At 40.7% G+C, this 24,992-nt stretch overlaps 1 protein-coding gene across 4 annotated transcripts; it reads right to left on the bottom strand.

Annotated features, from left to right (window-relative positions):
• On the bottom strand, positions 1-24,338 carry ASH2L (ASH2 like, histone lysine methyltransferase complex subunit). Of its 4 annotated transcripts, XM_043986424.1 has the most exons (17): positions 24,136-24,335; positions 22,731-22,797; positions 22,471-22,616; positions 19,492-19,580; positions 19,069-19,163; positions 15,893-15,988; positions 14,501-14,596; positions 14,047-14,122; positions 13,158-13,175; positions 11,389-11,482; positions 10,168-10,385; positions 7,907-8,074; positions 7,409-7,602; positions 5,391-5,483; positions 3,631-3,729; positions 857-916; positions 1-764 (listed from the first exon to the last, which is right to left on the bottom strand). In XM_043986424.1, exons 1-17 carry the CDS (start codon positions 24,303-24,305, stop codon positions 657-659), a joined length of 1,887 nt encoding a protein of 628 aa, XP_043842359.1. In that variant the 5' UTR covers positions 24,306-24,335; the 3' UTR covers positions 1-656. The 4 variants fall into 4 exon arrangements, with proteins under 4 accessions (XP_043842359.1, XP_043842361.1, XP_043842360.1 ...); XM_043986426.1 differs by lacking the exon at positions 10,168-10,385 and having other exon boundaries at positions 13,158-13,222; positions 24,136-24,338; XM_043986425.1 differs by lacking the exon at positions 13,158-13,175.
• Between the last annotated feature and the right edge of the window lie 654 nt (positions 24,339-24,992).

Below are 24,992 nucleotides of genomic sequence, written 5' to 3'. Positions count from 1 at the left end.
TCATTTTCAAGTTTTATTTCAGACTGGTTATTATTTCCTTAAAAGTCACAAGCAAGGGTGTCTCACAATTACAGTTTCATGCACCTGGCTGTTTTGGCATTTCAGAGACCCTTAGATAAGAAAACTATTTACAATTTAAAAAACGCACAAAAAAATGAATAGTTTTTAGAGTTGTTGGAGCACAAGGCTCCTCGCCAGGACCACTAATTCAGTTGCTTTTGGAAATAGAACAGCTGTCCCTGAAGAATGGGACAGGGTTGATATCCGCCTATGGAAATGTTCTTTAAACAAAAAAGCAGCTTGGAAGAGACAACTCTCTCAGTGTTAGAAACATGGCTAGTTGAGCAGCCTGAGATCGAATGACATGTGGCACGGCACCAATTTCACAGGAAGCTCATTGGATTTTGAAGAGTCAGGAGTTTTCAGAGCACGGTGCACCGGTGAAGAATACTCATTCATAAACAAGGGACAACAGTGGAGGACAAGGGGTTGCCTGTCCTTGCCCTACACTGCTAACCTAAACTTGTAACTTGAGAAAGGAGATGCTGGTCCCTTTTGAGGTGAGGACATCAGAAACTGTTAAAAAATGAAAGTATGTAACACACCCAGTTTCATTCCACAGAAAAGCAGTGACTAACAAGAACAGGGAAACCTGGCTATGGCTCCCATGGGGGACTCCGTCTCCCATCCACTTCTGTTTCAACGTGGTATAAGACATCGGCTAGCGTGTGCTCCACCACGGCACCCCAGCCCATGTCACTCATCTACAAGTTGGAAGAAGAAACAGGAATAAGATCATTAAAACAAGGCATAAGACATCGATGAAAGAACAATGACATTTTAAATCAATACTCACAGGGCGATAAGTGAGATCTCTTGGAGGATACTTGAAGCAGGGTCCAAAGTTGATAGAAACCTGAAGGACAGTTCATGCACATCATACATACACATTAAATGACTCTTTCTCATAAAATTTAGCCCTGATGTTCAGGGAACTGTCTAATTCTAGAACTTTTAGGATGATAACAATTGAAGAAACTTTAGAGATTACAGAATCTGGCTTTACAGATAAGGAAAATACAGTCCAGAAAGGTGATGTGACTTGCCCCAAATCATATTACTAGTCAAGTGAAAGAGCAAGGACAAGTATCTCTTGACTTCCAGTTTAGGGTTTCCACCAAATTAGGAGATTATACTTACCCTAACTTTTGATTTTACCTAATTATCTGTTTGTTTAATTTGCCACATTAGTAGTACATACCAAAATAATATTCAAAGTTCAATTATTAGCCTAAGAAGAAGAGCCACCATCAAGTCATTCAACAAATAATTGACCTCTACTATAATAACAATATTTATTTAGTGACTTACAGTTTATGCTTTTTTTGGGAGGGGGGTGTGTGAAGCAATTGAGGTTAAGTGACTTGCCCAGGGTCACACAGATAGTAAGTGTCAAGTGTCTGAGGTCACATTTGAACTCAGGTCCTACTTGAATCCAGGGCCATTGCTCTATCCACTGCGCCACCTAGCTGTCCCTACAGTTCATGCTTAATACACAATATCTCATCTGATCCTTACATCTGATCCAGATGATGATATGAGGAAGGTAGAAGTATTCATTTTATAGATGCTCATTTTAGAATTGAGGAAATTGAGGCTGGGGGTGGGTGGGATAAGTGACTTTCCCAGCTTATAAGTGGCAAAGCTTATTGCTGAATGTCACACTGAACATGGTGGACACAATTTTTTTGGGGGTGGAGCAATGAGAGTTAAGTGACTTGCCCGGGGTCACACAGCTAGTAAGTGTCAAGTGTCTGATGCCAGATTTGAACTCAGGTCCTCCTGAATCCAGGGCTGGTGCTTTATCTCCTGTGTCACCTAGCTGCCCCGCCCCAGACACAATATTTTAAATTAAATTTATTGAATTCTGACTCCATGTCCAAGGTTTAGTTCTAAGTATTATTCACCACTCTACTAGGTTCAAACATCTGATGCTGTCATAGTCCTTGGTGAAGCCAGTAGTTTGTATAACTGTTACATTGAAAACAGAAGTATCAAGATAAAAGTCACCTATTCGATTCAATAAACACTGAAGTACCACTAACAGAGAGCAGACTGGAGAAGACGCAAAGATCAGTATTAATTAGATTGTGCTCTCGAGGAACTTCTCATTGAAGAAGAAGGAGAGCTGCACACAGATAGATGATACAGGACAAAATATGACGGGGTGAGAGGATCACAGATTTGGAGCTGAAAGGAACCTCCAAGGACATCCAGCTTTACAGATGAGGAAACAGGCTGTACTGTTATTAAGCGGCAGAGTCAGAATTTGAATTCGGGTTCTGGGCTTCCAAATCCAGCCCACTTTCCATTGTATCTTTGCACGAGAGACATGCAGAGGGGGCACTGTGAGAATCCTGAGCAGGGCAAGACCACTTTCAACTAGAAGTAGATGGAGACAAGGGGGCCTGAACAGAGGGGATGAACTTCACTATGCAGGAATGGAGAGTGGGAGAATTTTATAGGCATGTAGATGACATGAACAAAGACATGGAGATGGGAGACTACAGGTAAACGCAGACATATGAGTTTGGCTGGAACGTAGAGGAAGTGGGGCTAAGGTGCAGGTTATGAGATCAGGCTGGAGAGCTAAGCTGGAACCTGTTCATGAAGAGCCTTGAATGTTAGAGTTTATACTTTATTCAGTGACCAATGGGCAGCCACTGGAGGCTTTTTAGTAGAAAAATGACAGGATCAGAGTAATGTGCTAGAAAGATTATTCAGGAAGCATGTGAAAAATTAAGTGGAATTCAGATTCAGAAATCTGAATGCAGATGGAAACATACTATTTTCACTTTTGATGTTGCTTTTTTGTTGTTTATTTTTTCTTGCATTTTTCCCCTTTTATTCTGATTCTTCTCTTACAACATGACTAATATGGAAATATGTTTAGCATGATTGTAATATATTTGTATTGTAATGTATAGCCTATTTTTATTCAGATTGCTTGCTGGCTTCAGGAGGGGGAGGGAAGGGAGGGTGGGAGAAAAATTTGGAACTCAAAAAAAACCTTTACATGTAATTGGAAAAAAAAATTTTAATTAATTTTAATTAAAAAAGAAAAGAAAAATGAAGTGAAGAGGGAGAGACTTGAGAGTAGGATGACAGAAGGTTAAGACAATGTTAATGTGAAAATGTGGACTTTAAGGAGGTTGGTTGCAGGGGAAGCAGAAAGGGAGGGACAGTTGAGACAAAATCAACAGGCTTAGCAACTGAAAAGAAGTAAGATGAAAAGCGAAGGTTATTAATAAAAAAATTAACATAATGCTTGTTACAAAAATCACAAAAGATCAAAAAGACACATGTCTGTGGTCATCATTTTCATTCTACACACGTAAGTGAGGAACTTGCAACAGGTCCACAAACCTCTATCCCTCACAGCAAATGTTTTCTGTAGAGTGCCCAAGACTCAGCCTAGGTTCTAAAGGATGGAATACTGCCAACTTTTTAACTAAAAACACACTCTCATCCTACCACCAGACCTATTCTGATTTCTGCAGCAGAATCTAACAACTGTTCTTTTCCCCACCATCTCTAGGATCTGTTACATAAGATGACACTCAGACCTACCGTGCAGCTTTTATACAGTGAGATGGCAGGAAAGTAGACCCCTTCAAAAATTTCTTTGTAGGCCACTCCTTGGCTGACACCATTTTTGTAGAATATTATCTGCAAGATTAAAATCCAATGGCTTTAACTTGGAACAATGCCCCATCGTTATCGAGCTGTCCATGCCCTAGCTTCTTGGCCAGTAACCCACAGAGATCAAAGAGAGAGAGAGGGACCCCTAGGTGCAAAAGTACTTATAGCAGCCCTTTTGGTAGCAGCAAAGACCTGAAGACTGAGGGTTGCCCATTGACTGGGGAACAGCTGAGTATGTGACAGGAGTACTGCTGTGCCATCAAAAAAGGTGAAAAGGAGTGGTTTCAGTGAAACCTGCAAAGACTTGTACAAGCTAGTGCAGAATGAAGTGAGCAGAAAAAGGGGCACAGCATAATGACAACAGCGTATAAACAAATGACTTGGAAAGGCTTAAGAATTTCAATCAAACCAACAACCAACTATGACTCCAGAGATGAGGAAGTATGTTACCCACCTCTTTTTGTTTTTTTGCGGGGCAATGAGGGTTAAGTGACTTACCCAGGGTCACACAGCTAGTAAGTGTCAAGTGTCTGAGGCCGGATTTGAACTCAGGTCCTCCTGAATCCATGGCCAGTGCTTTATCCACTGCGCTACCTAGCTGCCCCATAGTAGGTACTTAATAAATCATTAATAGATCTTGCACGTCGTCTCTACTATGTTTGTTCTTTCAGTCCTCAAAGCTACCCCTTGATTGATTTCTCTATGTTCTCTACCCACCACAGCATTTTCCTACTCAAAAGAGATGGGTCCTTCTGAAGCAGGTCCACCCACCTTGATCCAAAAGTAGGAACTACCTTGTTTTCTTGCTGAACAGCTGCTCATTCCCATTTACTTCATTTTCCTTTATTCTTTTTTTTTCCTAAGATGCTCTGAAATCCACCTTATTTATTTATTCTTTTGTGTGTGTGGGTAATTGGGATTAAGTGATTTGCCCAGGGTCACACAGCTAGTAATTGTCAAGTGTCTGAGGCCAGATTTGAACTCAGGTCCTCCTGAATCCAGGGCTGGTGCTTTATCCACTGCGCCGCCTAGCTGCCCCCCACCTTATTTACTCTCCCACAGTTTCTTCCTCAATTTCTCCACTTTCTCTCTATCTTCTCCTTTTCTTAAGATCCCAGATGACTTCTGCATATCCGTTTGGCCAGATACTACCAGCTTGGCTTTTCCATTCCACTTTGTGTCTGACCCTTAGACGCTGGCTCAACTATAGGTGCCTCCTTTGGAGTCTCTCATGATCGTGAGTAGTTATCTTTTCAATGGCCTTGTGAGCTATGTGGGAGCAGGATCTTCTAACCTCATCATACAGACGAGAAAAGGGAGTCACCTAGATGTTGAGTGACCTGTCCCAGGTCAAGGTCTCTTGATTTCTAGTCTTAGAGCTTTCCACTGTAAATGCCCAGGTGTAAGTCATTCTTACCTAAGGCAAAATAGCAAAACTCTTCATGCTGAATCTCGTAGTGAAACCTGCTCTATGCTGTGGTTTCTATGCTCTCTTCTCTAGACTCATTTTACTCTGGATTATGCCAAAGGAACCTTGGGGCCAACTATGGTCTGCACACTTCAATAAAAATGTCAAAGCCATTCTTAACGTGTGGGCCGTACCAAACGCTCCATGGGTCACATCTGACCAGAGGGCTGTAACTTGCCAACTCTTGCTTCAGACCACTCAAGTAAAAACTGTGACTCACTTGACTATGGGGGGTCTGCTTGAGGCTCTTCTCAGCTTTATCCACAAAATCCTTTTCTTCAAAATATAAGTAGCTCTTGAACTTTATCAAAGCCTTGAAGAGCAGAAGAGAGAGAAAGTAAAAGTCATGAAGCACCATCTCTAGTACCGTGAAATAACAAAACACATACTCGATGCCCAGTTTTGGCCCTCTGGGATAAGGATTCAAAACTTTCAGGCACTGAAGCACTCGCAACACAGCTAATTTGACAACTGTCTTACTTAATCCCCAAGAAGTAATTCAGTACATATTCTTTTTTGTTTGTTTGTTTGTTTGTTTTGGTTTTTTTTTGTTTTTTTGCGGGGCAATGGGGGTTAAGTGACTTGCCAAGGGTCACACAGCTAGTAAGTGTCAAGTGTCTGAGGCCGGATTTGAACTCAGGTACTCCTGAATCCAGGGCTGGTGCTTTATCCACTGCGCCACCTAGCCGCCCCTCAGTACATATTCTGTATGAAAAACTGCCATCAAGACATCTGCTGACCTTTTATAAGTTTAGTTTGGACTCTTGCTTATTATAAAATCTTGAATTATTGAATCTTGAATCTCATGTGTCTATACTTCATAAAAGCCAAAATGAAAACCAGGATTTATGTTATATCTGAGCTTTCCTATGAGAGAGCTTGGAGAATTCATCTGTGGATAGAGTAGAAGTTCTTAGCCTTTTCTGTGTCATGGATCTCTCTGGCAGTCAATCTGTTGAATGTTGAAGCCTATGGGCGGACAGGCCCCAACTCAGAATTGTGTTTTTCAATGCATAAAATAAAATACATGGGTCTAAAAAGGAAACCAACTACATTGGTTTGAAAGACTTAAGAATTCTCATCAATTATGATTCTAGAGAATATGGAGTATATCAAAATGTTTTTTTGGGTGGGGCAATGAGGGTTAAGTGACTTGCCCAGGGTCACACAGCTAGTAAGTGTCAAATGTCTGAGGCTGGATTTGAACTCAAGTCCTCCTGAATCCAGGGCCGGTGCTTTATCCACTGCACCACCTAGCTGGCCCCCCAAAATATATATATATATTTTTTGGTGGGGCAATTGGGGTTAAGTGACTTGCCCAGGGTCACAGAGCTAGTAAGTGTTAAGTGTCTGAGGCCAGATTTGAACTCAGGTACTCCTGACTCCAGGGCCGGTGCTCTATCCACTGCGCCACCTAGCTGCTCCCAAAAATATTTTTTAAAAAGTAACTTCATGGACCCTCAAGTCCAGTACCTCTGGATAATGACAAAAAGAATGTTGTCCAAAGTACCTCTACTATTCATGAAGACTATCTGAAGCAATCAATTAAGGGTACAATCTTTCAACTGAATTCCCTAAGCCACTGCCATTACAATAGAGCTAGATGACATGCTTGTAAATCACACTAACTCTTGATTTTCTGAACCATGTTCTACTGCTCCCTATTTTCCACCTAAAATTACAGCGTTTCATGAGACTTGATGAAATGATGAAAGACCAAAATTAAGTATGTAACCTTCCACCATACAATCACCAGGGCCTCTCATATACTGCCATCTCAGAGTCCCCTTTCTTTTCTAAGGCACAGTCTACTCCTTTTCTACTCACCATTACTAGCACGAATTTGTGATTACAAAGTGAGTTTTCAGGGGTCAATTCATTAGGACTCTAGATGAAGAAACTAAGGTTCAGAGAGATAGTGATTTGCCCATAGAAAGTAAGTTTCAGAACTATTTCTATCTGCTTCTAAGCTTAGATGTTTAAGCCATAGGCAATTATAATGAAACATACTTTCTTCTTGATAGAAAGACAGGAAACTATTGCTGTGTTGGTTTTGCGCAATTATTATTCATTAGAAAGGGGGAAAGACTTATTAGGATATAACATTCAAAAGGCATCAACAAAATATTAAAAAATAAAAAGAAAAAAGTTAATTGCAAAAACAACAGTGGGCCTGCTTTATACCCCATCATGATAGTGAAACAAGAGTTGAAAATGCATGAGAAGGGAAACACTGACCTTATCTTTATAGGTATCGGGCAAAGACTTGGCAGTTTCTGTCTCCTCAGGAAGATTGATATAAAATCCCAGTATGTCACCCTGACCATAGCCAGAAGAATAGCGCTTGCCAATGGACTGATGAAACTTGGTCCCCTTCTTGCTCCGCCATGAATAACTGAATTTGTCATAGCCCAGAGGAGCTTGGAGGTTACCTGTCCCAATAAAACACATGAGTCAGAGGGTCATATCAACTCTGGTTTCCTACAGGAATGATTCTGTTTACAATTCTGTCTGATTTGCTTCGGTTTCTTAAAATGGCTGTTCTCAATGTTTCTGAGACAATAAATAATTATATAGGGCAAATGCTCAGTAATTAAACCATTCACAGGAGTATCCAAGGAAGTTGTACAAGATGCTCAGCAAAATTCTAGCTGGTGGCCATGTACGGTTTCCTTCCAATTAGCTCCATTAGTCCAGACCAACCCTTTACTGCCACCTGCTGGGTGAGAAGCTTACCAAGAGGCTGGGACCAGCCCAGCCTGGCAGCCGTATCTGGAGGCATCTCATCCACTGAGATCTCAAAGTACCAGGCACCTTTCCGAACTCCATGTGAGGCTCGAACCATCGAGTAGCCCTTCTCTCCGATCACAGTCAGTCGGTCATCTGAGATCTTTAGCTGAGGAGCTGTAGTGACGGAGATCAAAAAAGACTGTTTAAGGAGCCAACTGTTCTTATTACTTTCATTTATTTATTTATTATTTAGAATTTAATTTTCTCAAATTACATGTAAAAACAAATTTTGACATTAATTTTTTTTGCGGGGGGGTGAGGCAATTGGAAGTAAGTGACTTGCCCAGGGTCACACAGCTAGTGTTAAGTGTCTGAGATCAGATTTGAACTCAGGTCCTCCTGAATCCAAAGCCAGTGCTCTATCCACTGCACCACCTAGCTGCCCCTGTTGTTCTTTTCTTTTTTCTTTTGTTTTTTGATGAGGCAGTTGGGGTTAAGTGACTTGCCCAGGGTCACACAGCTAGTAATTGTTAAGTGTCTGAGGCTGGATTTGAACTCAGGTCCTTCTGAATCCAGGGCCGGTGCTCTATCCACTGAGCCACCTAGCTGCCCCTTGTTCTTTTTTTTTTTTTTTGACATCAATTTTTAAAAACTTTGTGTTCCAAATTCCTCCCCCTCCACCCAAGAACTCAAGCAATTCAATATAAGTTATATATGAATAGTCATGCAAAACATTTCCACATTAGCCAGGTTGTGAAAGAAAACAGACAAAAACAAAACTTCGGATAAAGGAACTAACAAAAAAATTATGCTTCAATATATATTCAGATATCGTTAGTTCTTTCTCTGTAGATGGATCACATTTTTCATAAGTCCTTCAGAGTTGTCTTGGATCATTGCATTGCTGAAAATAACCAAGTCATTCACAGCAGATCATCTTACAATATTGCTGTTATTTTGTATACAGTACATTTCACTTTGTATTAGCTCATGTAGATCTTTCCAGGTTTTTCTGATAGCATCCTGCTCATCATTTTTTAATAGTAAACTACATTTATATAGTACTTTTTTTGTTTGTTTTTTGTGGGGCAATGAGGGTTAAGTGACTTGCCCAGGGTCACACAGCTAGTACGTGTCAAGTGTCTGAGACCAGATTTGAATTCAGGTCCTCCTGAATCCAGGGCTGGTGCTTTATCCATTACGCCACCTAGCTGCCCCTATATAGTACTTTAAAGAGAGATTTCCTTACAATAAATCCATGAGGTTGATTATTGCAAAAACTGTTCTTATTACTAATGAAGATAATGACTCATATTTACACACAGTTTTAAGGTTTAAGTGTTTTCTTTATGACAATCCTGTGAAGTGAGGAACATAAATGTTATTCTTATTCTCTTTCTTTAGAGAAGAAAACTGAAGAGGTAAAAAGTAATGTGGCTGGGTAGGCTACAAGCCCAGAAAGCAGCAAAGTTGGCATTCAGATCTAAGTCCTCTGATTCCAATCACTTTCTTACTGAGAAAGGGCACAGGGAGGCACACAAATCACATGCAAAGTCCCTGGATTCCAATGGAACCCATTCAGACACAAGAAGTCTGGCAGTTTAAACATACAAAAAATGCCCCCAAGATGCAGAAAACACCACCAGTCTCCTCACACTAACATTCTGTGCCTTGATACAAAAATGACAATAAAATACTAGCTGTGTCTTTCCCTCTCCCATTTTACAAGGATATCATTCCTTCCTACTTATTAAACATTTTCAAATTAAAGGGTTTAACCATAAGTATGAGTCTCCTCTGAAACTGATCAGCCAACTAGTAAAAGAATCCTTTGGCAAATCTCAAAGACCATCTACTTAGGGCTGTAATCTGTATTAGTGGAGGGAGTACCCACACCACTGAAATTAGAGATACTTGAAGTACTGAATAAAGTAGAAGTCTCTACTCTAACCCTTCTCTGATGCCTCACTGTGATGTGGAGATGATCTGGGGTTTTCGAAGGGATATGCAACACAGCACAATCTCTGATCTGCCCTACCACACTAGAAAGATTGATAGATAGTGTATATGTCATCTGAGGGCAAGCTTGACTCAATTTGGAAAGGTTCGTCCAAGGCTTGACCACTCATGAAGACTGTTTAGCAAAGTCAGGCAGAGGCTGTGACCTTCACTGGTTGAGGGAGTTCACCAAGACATGAAATTGTGCATCTTGACAGAATCTGGTATGACACTTGACTGTTTTCTGGTACGGTAGGCATACTGCGCACCTCGGTCATGAAGCGCTAACAAAACCCGTTCATAGAGGCAGGCTCTGTAGAGGTCTCCTGGAATAGGCTTCCCTGCCCAACAGTCCAGTTCCAATTTCTCAGGGTCTGGGGCATGAGGGTCTGGTTCTGCGAGAATGTATCGATAGCCATCTTTGTTAAATGGGTGTTCCAACGGATAGCCATGAGGGGGAAGGCGCTGAGCAGAAAACAAGGGGTCACTGGAGAAAGGAAAAAAATACAGGAAGCTAGTGTCATCTTTGGCTCAGATGTCTACAGTAAGATTTTCTTGCATGGTTGGATTTCCTCTAAAAACACATTCACAATTCCCACATGGTTTTTATTCTTTGAATGCATCATTCTGCTTCCTATAGGCAAACAGAGAACAGTATCTATTTAGGACACTGGTTCTCAAGCAGCCTCTCAACAACAGCTGGTCATCGTTTTGGTGGTTTGCAGGCTAACTTGAAATGCAAGGCATGTGACTGGTGTTTGTGGGAGTCTCTGAGATATTATCATATTTTTTAAAAAAAGAGGATTATAGTGTAGGCCTCATACTAACATCTGACTCTGATGCCTCAATGTGGTTCTTGAAGACTATAGTGAAAGAAGATGAAAAGACTATAGTGAAAGAAGATGAACTCTGGCAGATTCTATCGAGCTGTAAAGGCTCTGAGTATGGTCCCAGCAACAGACTGTAATTTCAGGCTTACCTTGGTTATGCTTGGAAAAGATTAGCAACCAAAGGAAAGACTACCAGGTGATGAATTTGTGGGGCCACAGCTGGACATTTAACTGCCTACTCAAAAATTCAGATCTGTACTAACAACAAGGAAGAAGTGAGGGAAAGCCCAGAACACGCTGCCCAAGGACATCACCTCAAATACTGGTTTCACTACCTCTTTCCTATTCCCCATTCTGCTTTTTGCCAAGATTCTACGGTTCTCATTTCCTGTGATTCTCACCCAACACACCCAAGAGGGACACAGAACAAATGGTAGGGAATGGATCAGGCAGGGGGGGCAACGCCCTCGGGAGAGTGTGCTTTGCAATGACAAGTCAGAGGAGATAGGATAGCCGGTCTGAGGCTTCCCTTTACTGTTTCAGAGACTCTTGCTTAGGAGGTTACTTGATGAAGAGAGTTCTTTTTCCCATTTAGCCACTGGAGAACATGACTTTTTTGCTACCGAGGCTAGTGCCAGGGCCAACTGGTATACTGTTTACCTTCGAGCCTTCTTGGTTGTTCCTGTGGTCCCTCCATCCTGCTGTTTGCGCTTGGCTCCTCTTCCTTTTCCACTACTTCCTGCTGCAATTCCCCCTTAGAAAGAGAGGGAAGCTCACTATCAATTGGCTGTGATGGAAGGGAGACATGAAGCAAGGGCAGAAATTCCCAGGGAACTAAAAGGCTGAAGTGAATTTGTGCTGCACCAAAGGCAGCCTTTCTAAAAAGGACATCAAATGTGGTTTCGCCCTAACTCGGAATGACTCCACTAGATGGTAAATCCCATGAGGGTAGGGACCCTGTCACCACTAAACTTTGGCTCCCCTCAAGGCACAGCACAATACTGTAGTTCTGTACACAGTGGGTGCTTAAAAGACGTCTGCTGAACTAAGTCTTTTAAGGATTATTCTCAGGACGAAATGATTCAAACCACTAAACCCTCTAAATATGTACAGACAAAACCAATCTTTTCTTTCTCAATAAAACACCGTGAACTAGCAGTTCACTTTCTGAAGACACTGACAAATGCAATTTCATTCATGGTGTTTCCAAATACCCAGAGCTAAAAAGAATGAAAACAATTAAATAGATTTAAAAAAAAGTTTCCCTCAAAATCAGAACACATAAAGAGAATATCCTCATGATAAGCAGATTTCCACTTGCTTTAACAGCACATGGTACACACCCCATAAGCATAATAAAAACACAGTACCTGCTAAAGCAGTTAAGCACTTGACTTCAATGTTCAACCAAATAAAATACACCAAACAAGGAAAAACAAAAACAAAAGCACTAAAAAGGTGTTTCTCTCCAGTGCTACCTAGTCAATCTCCATTGTGACCACTTTAGGTACATGAAGAATATCAATTTTATGCAATTAGAAACAAGGTTTTAAAATTTAGCAAGACAACTTTTGAGTATGCTAATAGCAATGTACTGACATTTTGGGGTATACTTCGTAGGAATTAGATTCAAGACAGGCTAAACCTGGACTAGGGTATTAAATGAAAGTATAGGTATGAGTATGTATATGTATGTGTGTAAGCATGTATGCACATATACACACATCTTACAGAAAAAGAACACACACACACACCAGACTAGTACCTTGGGTAGTTTTGAAATAAGAAATCAGTACAGTTCTGCCCATGTCTCTCGAATGAAGTTAGTTTAAAAAAATTTTTTTTTATGGAACTGTAGGCAAACACCTTTATATAAACAACAACTGCATAGAGTACGGTTATCTAAGAGTGTAGCAAGCTTGTAAAATATCAGCATACCCCTGTTGCAGTAAAAAAGGAACAAGGTCAAGGAACAAGATCATATTCTGCACAAGCAGGTCAAGAGGTATTAAAGAGCTAAATTCTTAAAATATGACAAGAGTTCATCTGTTTCCTCAGAAAGGTTTTTGATGATTAAAAAGGGCCCCAATGTTTTTGGTTTAATTTGGCTTACCTAACTCATTTGGCATTTTTTGGAGTATAATTTACATTTTAACTCATAGTGATGTTTTGAATCTAATTATTATAAACAGAACAAAAAGCATTAAGGAGAAGACTGGCCGTGCCAGGCAGAATATGACAGTGTAAAAGCTTCTAATAACTAACATTAAAATTGAAATTACAGTCTCATATTTAGTTCTATGGTCACCATTTTAAGAATGCTTTAGATTTTTAAAAATTGGTTTTAGCTTCTAGGACAACTGAGCAAAAAAAGCACTTTCCAAACCACACAATACTTAAGGTTGAGAGGCTGAGAGGTAAATATTCACCTCCAAAAGAGGCTCCACCTGTAAGAACAGAAGTGGCACCATGTATTTGTCAAATATTAACAAGTCTAAGGAGAAAAAAAAATCAGTGTTTGAAAGGAAACAAACAACATTCCCACTATTTTTTGTACTAAGAAATTCTTTCAAGTAGTAGAAAAAGCTTAGAAGTTCAAGAAGACATGAGTATTCCAAGGCAAGTGATGGATCCTATTTTTACAATGAAAACCCAACCACTTTCTAGCCACCCTCTTCACCTGAAGTCACCCAAACATAAATTCATTTCAGATATGGAGACTGGTCACCGAAAGGAAAAATAACTGTCAGCAAGTAATCAATACACAATGGCTGAATTTGAATAAAACTCCTGAACAACTTAAAACTTCAAAATGAGAAAAAGAGGAAAATGGGACCCACAGAACAGGAAGGTAATTAACTTATAAATGAAAGTAAAGGTTGAGGGTAGATGCTACAGAGGAATGGAACTTTTTTAAATGACCGGTTGAGGTAATTTCCAAGGATCTTGACTTTCCCTGTCATGGGGACTTCTTTACTCTAGGTGGATCCCAACCCAGAATGAACTGTCTTCATAATTTGGTAAAGAAAAACCAAAAGTTGTCACCTAGTGGTCAATCTAAGTGTCATCATTATAATAGGGTAAATTATAGCTCAGAAACAATAAAAATAACTAAATTTGCCTCTAAATGAAAAAGACTACAATGTGACAAAAAGTCCTACCAAATTACCCAACTGCCTAGCTACAAAATATGAAGTGACCACTAAAAAGTAATCATATTGAATAGCTATCAATAGATCTTTCCAACTCCAAGACTTCCAGAAGCATTCCTATTTAATATCTTGAAAATATTTTAACAATAAATAACTGAACACTTGCCATTTAAATTTCCACTAGTAGACACTGTGCTGCTTTGCTTCTGGTTGTCATAAGCTGGGCCAATATTACCAAGATCCTAGAAGAAAACATAATTTTAAAACAAACTCTCTTAACAACGTCATCATATCAAGTCCAGGGAGGCAGATGCTCCGGATAAGATAGAGAAGGAATTAAAATAGCACCAAGGAACTGGAAGTGACATTCCTGAAAAGATCTGAGATTTGTAGAATACCAAAGCGAAGCCATTTTCCCTTAACATTATTCTCCAACAATATCTTTCTCAAAGACAAAAGAACGCTTTCTAAGTACACAGAAGCACAGAATACCCAGTTTGGAAGCCTACTTAGAGATTAATTACAAACAAGAAACTCGAGGCAGAGCCCTGATTAGAGGTTAGACCTGCCATCTCCCAGACTCGTACTCTTTCCATACGATACAATATAAGCCAGTGCACCTGATCCAAAAGCCCAAATTTGGGGTAATCTTCTTCCGGGTCTTTGCTTCCAGGGTCTGGATGTTCCTTCACCAAAAATACATCCCTTTCTCTACTCTGGAAGGAAGGAAAGTTTTAGCATTAAAGGCAAGCAGCTTCTGAATAGATCGCCAACCACAAAAACACCCTGTCAGTACCCATCTCCTAATCTAACAACCAACAAATAGTTATTAAGCCCTTGCTACACACCAGAGACCTGCCAGATGTCAGGGCTGACAAGAAAAAATAGAATAGGCCGAGCCCTGGGAGAACGTAACTCCCAACATGGGAGATGATGTGCATTTACCCAGCTCCATATGACAAGTGTGGAAGGTAACTGATGGGGAAAGCCTCAAGCATAAGATAGCATTTTTTTATTTTTATTTTTTGGCAGGGCAATGAGAGTTAAGGGACTTGCCCAGGGTCACACAGCTAGTAAGTGTCAAATGTCTGAGGCCTGATTTGAACTCCAGGGCTGGTGCTTTATCAACTGTGCCACCTACCTGCCTCACAGGATGGCATTCAACCCAAAAGGCCCAGATGGAGAAGGTGGACAGTCCAGGGGTAGGGGCACAAAGGCAAGGTAACAGGTGACAGATGCTGTGCACGTGAGTAACATGAACAAGGAGTTTGGCAGGGGGAGAGTGGTCCGGGGTGCTAGGGAACCAATGGATCTTATTGAATGGGAAGATTCTGAATGGGAATGTCAGTTTTTTGAATGGGAAGTCAGTTTTACTCTAAGAAAATCACTCCAGCAACTGTGAAAAGGACTGGGCTGAGGAGAGGTTGATGGCAGGGAGACTGAAGAGGAATAGTCTGGGCAAGAGGGTGAATAATGATTAAAACAACCCATTCATCTGAAGAAGCACCCCAGAGTCCTGTATATTCTGGGTTATGGTTTGGTTTGGGTCTATGTATGTTTGTGCAAAACAATGGAACACAAATAGTTTTAACATGTTAATTAAGGTTTCCAAGAGCTGCAGTACCTTATAAAATACACCCTATACAAATCCTATCTCACCTCCATTTGAACAAGATTTACTTAAAAACGAATTAAATTTGGGGCAGCTAGGTGGCGCACTGGATAAAGCACTGGCCCTGGATTCGGGAGTCCCTGAGTTCAAATCTGGCCTCAGACACTTGACAATTACTAGCTGTGTGACACTGGGCAAGTCACTTAACCCTCATTGCCCCATAAAAAATATTGATTAAATTCACACATGGAGTTGATTCTTGCTCATTCTCAATAACTAAATACCAAACTGTTCTCATCTCCTTTATGCTAGTACATTTAAAAAGACTAGGAAGAATAAAACTCATCTAAAGGAAACCAGCTTTTCAAATATTTAATTTCCTCAATTGTCTTTTACTTACCATTGTTTTAACAATGTTATTGGGCCAAGTCATTTTCCCAGGTCTCTGTCTGGTAGTCATGCACTCCCAGTACTTATCAATGAATGGTATAATATCCTATTTTTAAAAACAAAGATGAGTTAATATCTTTATAACTACTTTAAACATCACCGGTCACTGAAGAAAAAGAAAAACAATTACATTAAAATTTTTTTAAAAATCTAAATGAAAGGGAGAAGCTAAGCATGACTGCTCACTGTTTTAATTAATATGTACTGAGCACATACTATATTCATAACACTGTGCTAGGAATAGAGGGACCCAAAAAATATTAGATCACTCTTTCCTCCAAGGAGCTGACAGTTTATCTGGGGAAGACCACAGGGAGACTAATCAAATTCATTCTATCAAATTACTTTTACCCTAAATGATCCTTCTAAATTTTTTCTTTCACCAGGCCTGCAAGGACAGTGTCACATAAATCCTCCAAATACTTTTTTTTTTTTTTTAGTGAGGCAATTGGGGTTAAGTAACTTGCCCAGGGTCACACAGCTAGTAAGTGTTAAGTGTCCCAGACCAGATTTGAACTCAGGTTCTCCTGAATCCAGGGCCAGTACTCTATCCATTGCGCCACCTAGCTGCCCCCCACCAAATACTTTTAAAGTATGTTGGCAAGCTATTTTGGGCTATACTTCAAAGTTTCCAGTTATCTACACTTCAAGGTCTGGACTTTTAACTCTAAGTTCAGAACTATGATGCCCCATTAAAGCTGAATCAGACTGGGAAAACCTGGCCCTCCATATTATATAAGGGAAACTAGAACACCTGTTCCAAAAACCTACATTTTTTACACAGGTTAAAAACAAAATATCCTCTCTTTTGCAAATTTTTCTTTGTTTAAAAAAGACAACTCAGGGGCAGCTAGGTGGTGTAGTGGATAGAACACTGGCCCTGGAGTCAGGAGGACCTGAGCTCAAATCCAGCCTCAGACACTTAACGCTTACTAGCTGTGTGACCCTGGGCAAGTCACTTAACTCCAATTGCCTCACCAAAAAAAAAAAAAAAAAAAAGTTAAAGAAAAAAAGACAACTCATTTATAGCACTGAAATTTGATGAAAAAAGGATGTTGAAGCACAAGGGAAACAAATCAATTTAGCAAATAGATCATATAATTGATTTAAGTGTAAATAACATGCAACATTATGACTTGTCATCCATCATTTCTGGCTAGTATTTTATACCAGTTAAGAAAATAATTTTTCACATACTCTGGCCTGGTCACATAGTCTACATGGCTAAGAAAGTATTTCACAGTTACTGTTGTCAATAACAGAAAATATACTGCAAAGATATACATGCAAAATAAATAAGCATTATACTACTCAGGTAACTTTATTCCCCACTCACTTTTTTTGTGTATTTTCTTGTTTTATAACAAATCTCTTAATCATTTTGGCTTTGTGGCAATTACTGAAGCATAATCTGGATGCTTCTCATTGAATCTGGCATCAAATTTATCAAAAGTGACTTGCTGTCTAGGGACACTAATGAAACTGACTTGCAGAATTATCAAATCAAGGACATAGTAATCATGGCTATTATAAAATGAAAGAGAGCAAGAGGGGACAAGGAAAATGTCAATGGAATAAAAAGCTAGGAAGTAGATGAAAGGACAAACACTGTCACAGAATTGAAGTTTCATTCTCCTTGGATGTCGGCTTCCTGAGAGATTTCCAAAAGGGACATGCTCAAGGGTGGAATGCTGGTTTTCAAACATTTTTTGAGTGTCAGAGACAATCCAAACTGATGGGATTGGAGGATGAGACCCCAGAATAGCAGGTACTAAGCTTTTCAGGAGTTTGTTTTCCTTTTTGGGTTGGTTTTGCTGAGTCAATAATTTGCAGCACAGTGAAAGGACTCTGCTCCACTGGGTCAAATAAAGGGAATGCTGTTTAAAGCTGGCAGATGAACATTTTTCAGACTAACAAAAGACAAACCCAGACTTCTTTCCAAGACAGGTTAATTTCAATTCTTTAAAGGTGATGGCTTGGTATACACTAATTTTGTGTTAGTGTGCTTTTAGGCCAGAAATCCAATATGAAAAATAACTTCTTAGGCAGAGGTTCTTAAGCTTTTTTGTTTCATGGGTTTCCCTATGGATTCCTTCTCAGAAGTATAATGTTTTTAACTTTTCATTGCACACCATGCACAGAGGTAAGGGAAACAACAATAAGCATGATATATGCAGCATATAGGGAGAGAAGATCAATAGGCCTATGTGGGAAAGCTCATGTTGTTCCAGACTAGAACCACTAAAACGGTGTGTCTACAACTGTCTATTGATGTCTTTCCTTACCTAATCATTCAAACAACAAAGACTTATTAAGCACTACTTCTGTGCCAGGTATTTGGTTAGGTGCTGAAGGTACAAAGACAAAAATGAAATAGCCCCCATCCTTGAAAACTTACGTTCTATCAAATTCAAAAAACCCACTTCTAGCCCTCAGATTTCCATCCTTCTTTGAGCTCCTATACAATGCATCATGCAATTTAGCACTTAATGATGGAATTGTAGAATTATCTAATTACTGATTCTGCAAAAGCCTTGGCTCTGCATCCATATTATAAAGTGCTTGATTGCAGGGACAAGATCTTATAGTGGCTCATCTGCCATAGAGAATAGCAAATTATGCCCTCAAAAAAATACTTGATTAAGTCAGCATCTACTTGGAGGTAAAGAACTGAATGTTTTTCAAGCTGTGGTTGCTGCTACTAGTGATGATGATGACGACGATGACAAGATAACAGTTTTGAGCTGGAAGTGACCTTAGAAGCTACCAAGTCCAATCTCCTCATTTTACAGATGCAGAAATTGAAGGTAAGAGGTTAGGTGACTTGCTCAGGGTCACAAAGCAGTCTGTCTAGAGGAAGAATTTTAAATTAAGTTCTTCCTGACTCACAAGTTGGCTTTCTAGCCACCATGCCACACTGCTTCCCTACAAGTCAAGTAACATTGTAACAGGAAAAAAAACAAAACAAAACCACAGAACAAGTAAAAACATGGAGCTTGATTGAATCCAAGCTTAGATTTTATCCCGAAAAACAGCTATTATTCTTAAAGCTCATACCCAGAAAGTTTTACCTGATTCTTTGGAGCTACCATATCACTGATGCTAGAAGGAATGGGACAACTCTACCTTGTCTTTGGAGAACATGGTTTTAGGATGTTCATCCTGTGTTCGGGACTGCCATGTCAGGTTGGCCAAAGCACTAAGGCACATTTCTTTTAAGTCTTTGAAAGGAAAAAGAAGAACAAGATTTAATCTGTGGCAAGAGGTATTTCCCCAAAGCTAAATAGATATTCAACTCAAAATCCTCATGTAAAGTATAGCACAAAGAGTACATCTACCAGCAAGAACATGGCTGTCAAATGAACTGAAGATGGCCAAGGAACAACTCATGGCTAGTGAAGAGGCTGCGTATACCTCAGAGAGCATGCAGCAGGATGATAGGTGGTCTCCTGGTTTAGGACTGGCCCATTTAGTCTCCTCCTCAACCTTCCATTATTGCACCAGATCAAAAGCATTCTCTATTTCTATAGTTTTAGGATTTGTACTCACTTGCTTGCTTTCTGAGGAAGTAAGTGTTCCCACTGTGATGACATACATTACAATGAAAACTGTAGTTTGTCATAAAAGGTAGGCACGACCTGCAAAGAACCAAATTTAAATATTTTACTTTGCGTATGTATAGATTTTTTTTTCCTTCACTGAAAACCCTGGACAATTTTAGTCTCAATTTAGTCTTCAAACTTGAAAAAATAATCACCTAAACCTGATGATCCTGACAATAAAACACACCCATAAAAGGATTTTTTTCTAGTTCAAAAATCCTCTAGAGCTTTGCTCTATCTGATAATTGTATCAAATGGAGATAAGTCTGTTTTGGCTCTGCTCCAGGTAACCACCTCGCTAAAAATCCCTATCAATGAGTACCTAGCCTATTTAGTGACTGCTAGGTCAGTGGAAGACACAAAGATGGAGAAGAGAGGTCCAAGCCCTCTAGGAGCTTAAAATCTCATTGAGAAGATAAGCTATTAACATGTGAAAAGTTAAAACAATAAAGGATGATTGTCAAATCAACCCTGCAGTCAGTACTTGGAGAATCCCAGGGCTGAGCAATCACTTCAGCAGGAGGTGCTCAAGGAAGCCTAGGTAGGATTTAAGAAGACATGGAGAAGGGATAGGGCATTTCAGATCTGGGAGCATATGTCACAGAGGGGGAAAAAAGGCAAAAGATATGAGAATAGAAAATAAATCAATGAAATAACAACAATAGGTATAGCTACCACTTACAAAGCACTTTAAAGTTTGCATACTGCTTTACAAAAATTTACAAAAATTCTTTCATTTGATCTTTAGAACAACTCTGGGAGGTAGATGCTATTATTATCACCCCCATTTTATAGCTGAGGAAACTGAAGCATACAGAGGTTAAATGACTTGTCCGGGGTCAGTTTGAAGTACAGTCTAAAACTATCCACTGCCTCACCTAGCACCTAGGTTGGGATGAGGCAGGAGAAGTTTCAAATATCAAAATAAATTTGGACTTTATTCTCTAGGCAACAGATAACCATTGACCAGGGGAAGGACATGATCAAAACTAAGTTTTTAGAACATTAGTTTTGTTATATTGCATGGAGTAGATTAGAGGGGGAAAAATCTGGAGGCATGGTATATGGCAAATTGGAGTTATACAACTACTGCAGTAGGACAGGAACCAGGGAATTAAGGCCCAAGCTAGGGTATTACAGACTAGGGATCATTAGTAAGAGATATAAGAGCGATAAGTAAGGGATATAATGCAGATCTCGATTAATGAATAATAACCCCAACAAGTGGTCAGTCACCTTCTTCTTGCATATCTCCAATGATGGAGAGTTCATTACCTTAAGAGGAAGCTTATTTCTTTCTTATACTGAGCTCAAATCTGCCACTTGGCAAATTCCACCACTGGTTCAAATTTCACCTTCTGGGGCTATGCCAACAGAATCTAATCTTTCTTTCACAAGAAGGTCTTTCAAATATTTAAGTACTACTATCACATTCCTTTGGACTTCTTCAGTTTATACACAATCAATTCCTACCCCCAACCATCAGGACTCTTGGTTTTAAGTCTCATCATCCTAATCATTTCCTCTAAATGCACTCGCATTGATCAATAACCCTTTTAAAATGTGACACCCAAGAACACAATACTGCAAATGTGGGCTGACCAGAACAGAGTAGGATGGCATTACTTATTCAATAAATGAAGCCTCAGAGCACATTGGGGTTTTTTTTTGGAAATCACATCAGACTACTGAATACTGTGGTCAAATGAAGCCTCTAGTTCTTTTTCAAATGGCATGCTGTCCAGTCAAGTCTTCTCCATGCTGTATTTATGATACGAGGAATGGAAAAAACCAACTGGAAAATAATAGCAGAATTTAGTGACTAAGTAGATTGTAGTTATCCAAGTAAAAGTATTCAGCTGGTCATCTGAAACTTGGTACTGAAGCTCAGGAGTTAAAGATATAGATTAGGTAGAGATCAGCAGAACTTGCCCAAAAAGAGAATGAAGACAGCATGTGAAGGATGAACTTTGGGAATGACCACCCACATTTAAGGGAAGAATTGTTTAAAAAGACAGATGAGAAATAAAGGTATGGCACAAGATTAGAGTGCAACAGGAGTTTAGGTCCTTATTTAAAGATTATAGAGCATCTCCCAAATATATGTAACTATGATCTAGGTAGGCACCTTTATCAAATTACTAACAGACAAAACTTTTGCTACAAAAATTTCTCACTTATAAAAACCTATATATTTAAACTGATTCCATCTATGGCTTGCTACCACATTTTTGTTCCTTTACCTGAGATGCGGAGCCCAGAAAGTGAAGCAGTTCACAGTGGAGTTTAGATAACTGCATTATAGTCTGGGTTGAAAAAAACTTCCTGGGGCAGCTAGGTGGCACAGTGATAGAGCACTGGCACTGGAGTCAGAAGGACCTGAGTTCAAATCTGACCTCAGACACTTGACACTTACTAGCTGTGTGAACCTGGGCAAGTCACTTAACCCCAACTGCCTCATCAAAAACAAAAAACAAAAACAAAACCAAAACAAAACAAACTTCCTAGAGCAGGGCTTCTTAAACTTTTTCCACTTGTGACCCCTTTTTGCCTGAGAAATTTTTACACAATCCCAGGTATATAGGTATATCACATAGGTGCACATAACCTTTTATTGTTGCCAAATTTTTTGTACCCCCCCACCTATTCAGTTACATAACTGCATATTAGGTCAAGACCCAATTTAAGATGCTAGGCCCTAGAGCATGAACTCTTTGATGCACAGTGGGTACATTACAATAAATGCTCACTAAATAATACTTCCTAATTCAACATCTTTATCCCATCAATTGAAGGGTATGGGACAAATACTGTATCTTTGAAATGTTTACATATTAGTATTTATATTTACAAAGACTAAAATTTGTTACCTACTGCATCCATTTTTAACAGAGAGCTTTAAAAAAAAGCTGAAGGAAATACACACGTGGTATCAATGCCAAAAGTGTCTGCTGTGAACCATTTTGTACATATCCCACACTGCAACTCCACCTCTCCCAGCTGTCGACCATTCTCTTCATCCACAGAACCAGTCTGAGTGTCCATGACTTCTGAACTATCTCCAGCTCCTTCCTAGTTTCATGGAATTTTAGAGGAAAATGAGAAGATCAAATCTTCAGACTAGTTTGTATTTGGACAGAAACTTATCTACACAAAAAATCCAAAACAAAAGTAAGAAATACTTACCAGTGTATCTTTTCCATTAGAGGATTCAGTCTCCAAACCAGCAGATACATCAACCAAAGTAGAATCCCTATGAGAAATCATTTATACAAATATATGTTTTTTAAAAAAATACTCTGTCCAACGAAGAGGATTTTAAATTACTAGTCTCTTGTTTAGCCATCACAGCTAGAATTTTAGGCCCTTACAGTGCCCTTAGACTAGAGCTCCCCAGACTAAGTATTTGAGTAGTAAAAATCAGGTCACAAAAACTCACAGGAGAAGAAGCAGCTTAGGGTTGCAGAGAAAGGTAATGATACCAAGAAAAAGACATGGTGGATGGACAAGTTTGCCTTTGTGGGTGGTACCTATGTTTATAACAATGGTGGCTCAACTGTTGGAGTTGTAAAATGAAACTGTAGATATTGTCTTATGGAGAGTCCTAGACCTTTTCTTCTTTTAGCAAGGCATGCTTCAAAAATAATGGTCAGCTCATACATGCACCCTTAATTAAACTGAACTGGGCATGATGAGCCTCAGCCAGAGCTGAGGTCTTGGCTACCCTACCCTAAGTGTGCATGTCAGGCCTTGTGTGGAATAGCCTCTTCTTGGGGGAAGTGGGGCTCTGCTCTCAGTGAGGTGAGGAGGCTGTGATAAAGGAGGATTCTGGGCATTAGGATAGAAGGGGAGTGGACTCGAGAACCTCCTTTATGGGACAGTTTGGTGGAGTCTGAAGGGCATAGAACAGGACCTTAAGGAGGAGGAAGGGGGACACTGCCCTTACAACTAGCCCAGGGTTGGGAAAAGGAAGCCAGGCTCCAGAAGGGTCCAAGGTCTGGACCAACATCTGGAAGGGTGGTGAAACACCCAAAGTTTGGAGATGGGCGGGGCCAAGGATGAGCCAGAGAAGGTCTAAAGGGAGTGACCCGGGGTCAAACACGTGGGTTGGGGGCCCTTGCCAGGCATTGAGTTCAGTTGCTGGAGGGGGTGGGGGCCCTGGGTATGGAAGTAGGGAAAAGGAGGGGGTTCTCAGCTCCCGGTTCCGAAGGGGCGGGGCCCAACGCCGGGACCAGGGAGGAGCCCGGGGCTCTCAAAGGGCTCCAGGTTAAGCGGGGCGAGGGGAGGGGCCAGTGACAGAAAGGGGAGGAGCCTTTAGCATGCAGTGGTCTACAAACTGGGAGAGGTTGAGGTTAGGCCAAGGACCTGGGGGTCCAGGGCTGATAGGGGTGGGGACCCAGCGCTGAGGGGCGTGGCCTGATCTGGAGGGGCGGAGTCAGGGCTTGAAAGGGGTGGGGCCCGGGGCTCGGAAGGGGGCGGGACTTTTGGCGTGAATATCAAGAAAACGATGAAAGCTCGGGGCCTCGGCGGGAGGGGGTGGGGGGGGGTTGGCGCTGAGAGGGGATGCCAGAGATCTCAGGTTATATCTCACCCGCTTTCGGCCTCCCCAGAGTTCGAATCCGCGCAGGTGCCGCCGATGTGCCCCTCTCCAGTTGGGGCGGCAACACTCGCTGCTGCCGGCGGTGCCTCTCCTTCTTCAGTTCCCGCCGCTGAGGCCGGCGGCCCCGCGCCGGCCCCGGCTCCGGCTCCCGCCGCCGCCATCGCTGCCTGCTGTGGTGCTTCTCGCGAGATAGGTAGCAGAGTCTCGCGAGACTTGAGAGCCAGGCCCGCCGTCTTCAAATTGCAGAGGCGGTTGGGAGGAGACAGCGATCCCGCCCAACGGTCTCTTTTTTACCCCCGAGAAAGAGAAAGGACGTGGCCACCGTGCTTCTCACCTCGTGTCTTTTGAGATTCGTCACAGCTCTGCTAACTAGTTAATAAATGTGTCATTTAAGTGGACAGGGTGCTGGACAATATCCATTTATCAGGAAGACCTGAGTTCAAATATTACCTCAACACTACAGTTTTTATTTGTTTTTTTTTTTTTTTTTTAGTGAGGCAATTGGGGTTAAGTGACTTGCCCAGGGTCACACAGCTAGTAAGTGTTAAGTGTCTGAGGCCGGATTTGAATCAGGTACTCCTGACTCCAGGGGCCGGTGCTCTTATCCACTGCGCCACCTAGCTGCCCGACACTACAGTTTTTAACCTCTGCCCTTCCCTCATTTACCGCCTTCTGTAAGATGGTGATAATCAGCACACAGAGTTGTGGGCTGAAATACTTTTTAAACCATAACACTTTTAGATGAATGTTGGCCATTTTTATTGTTATTGCCTCCTTTGTTGTTCACGGGTCGTTTATATCGGACTCTCCATGACCCCATTTTGGGATTTCTTGGCAAAGACATGAGT

Source organism: Dromiciops gliroides, chromosome 2 (assembly GCF_019393635.1).
Source record: "Dromiciops gliroides isolate mDroGli1 chromosome 2, mDroGli1.pri, whole genome shotgun sequence".
Classification (NCBI taxonomy): Eukaryota; Metazoa; Chordata; class Mammalia; order Microbiotheria; family Microbiotheriidae; genus Dromiciops; species Dromiciops gliroides.
Note: the sequence above shows the minus strand (reverse complement) of the source record. Positions and strands in the feature narration are given on the sequence as shown.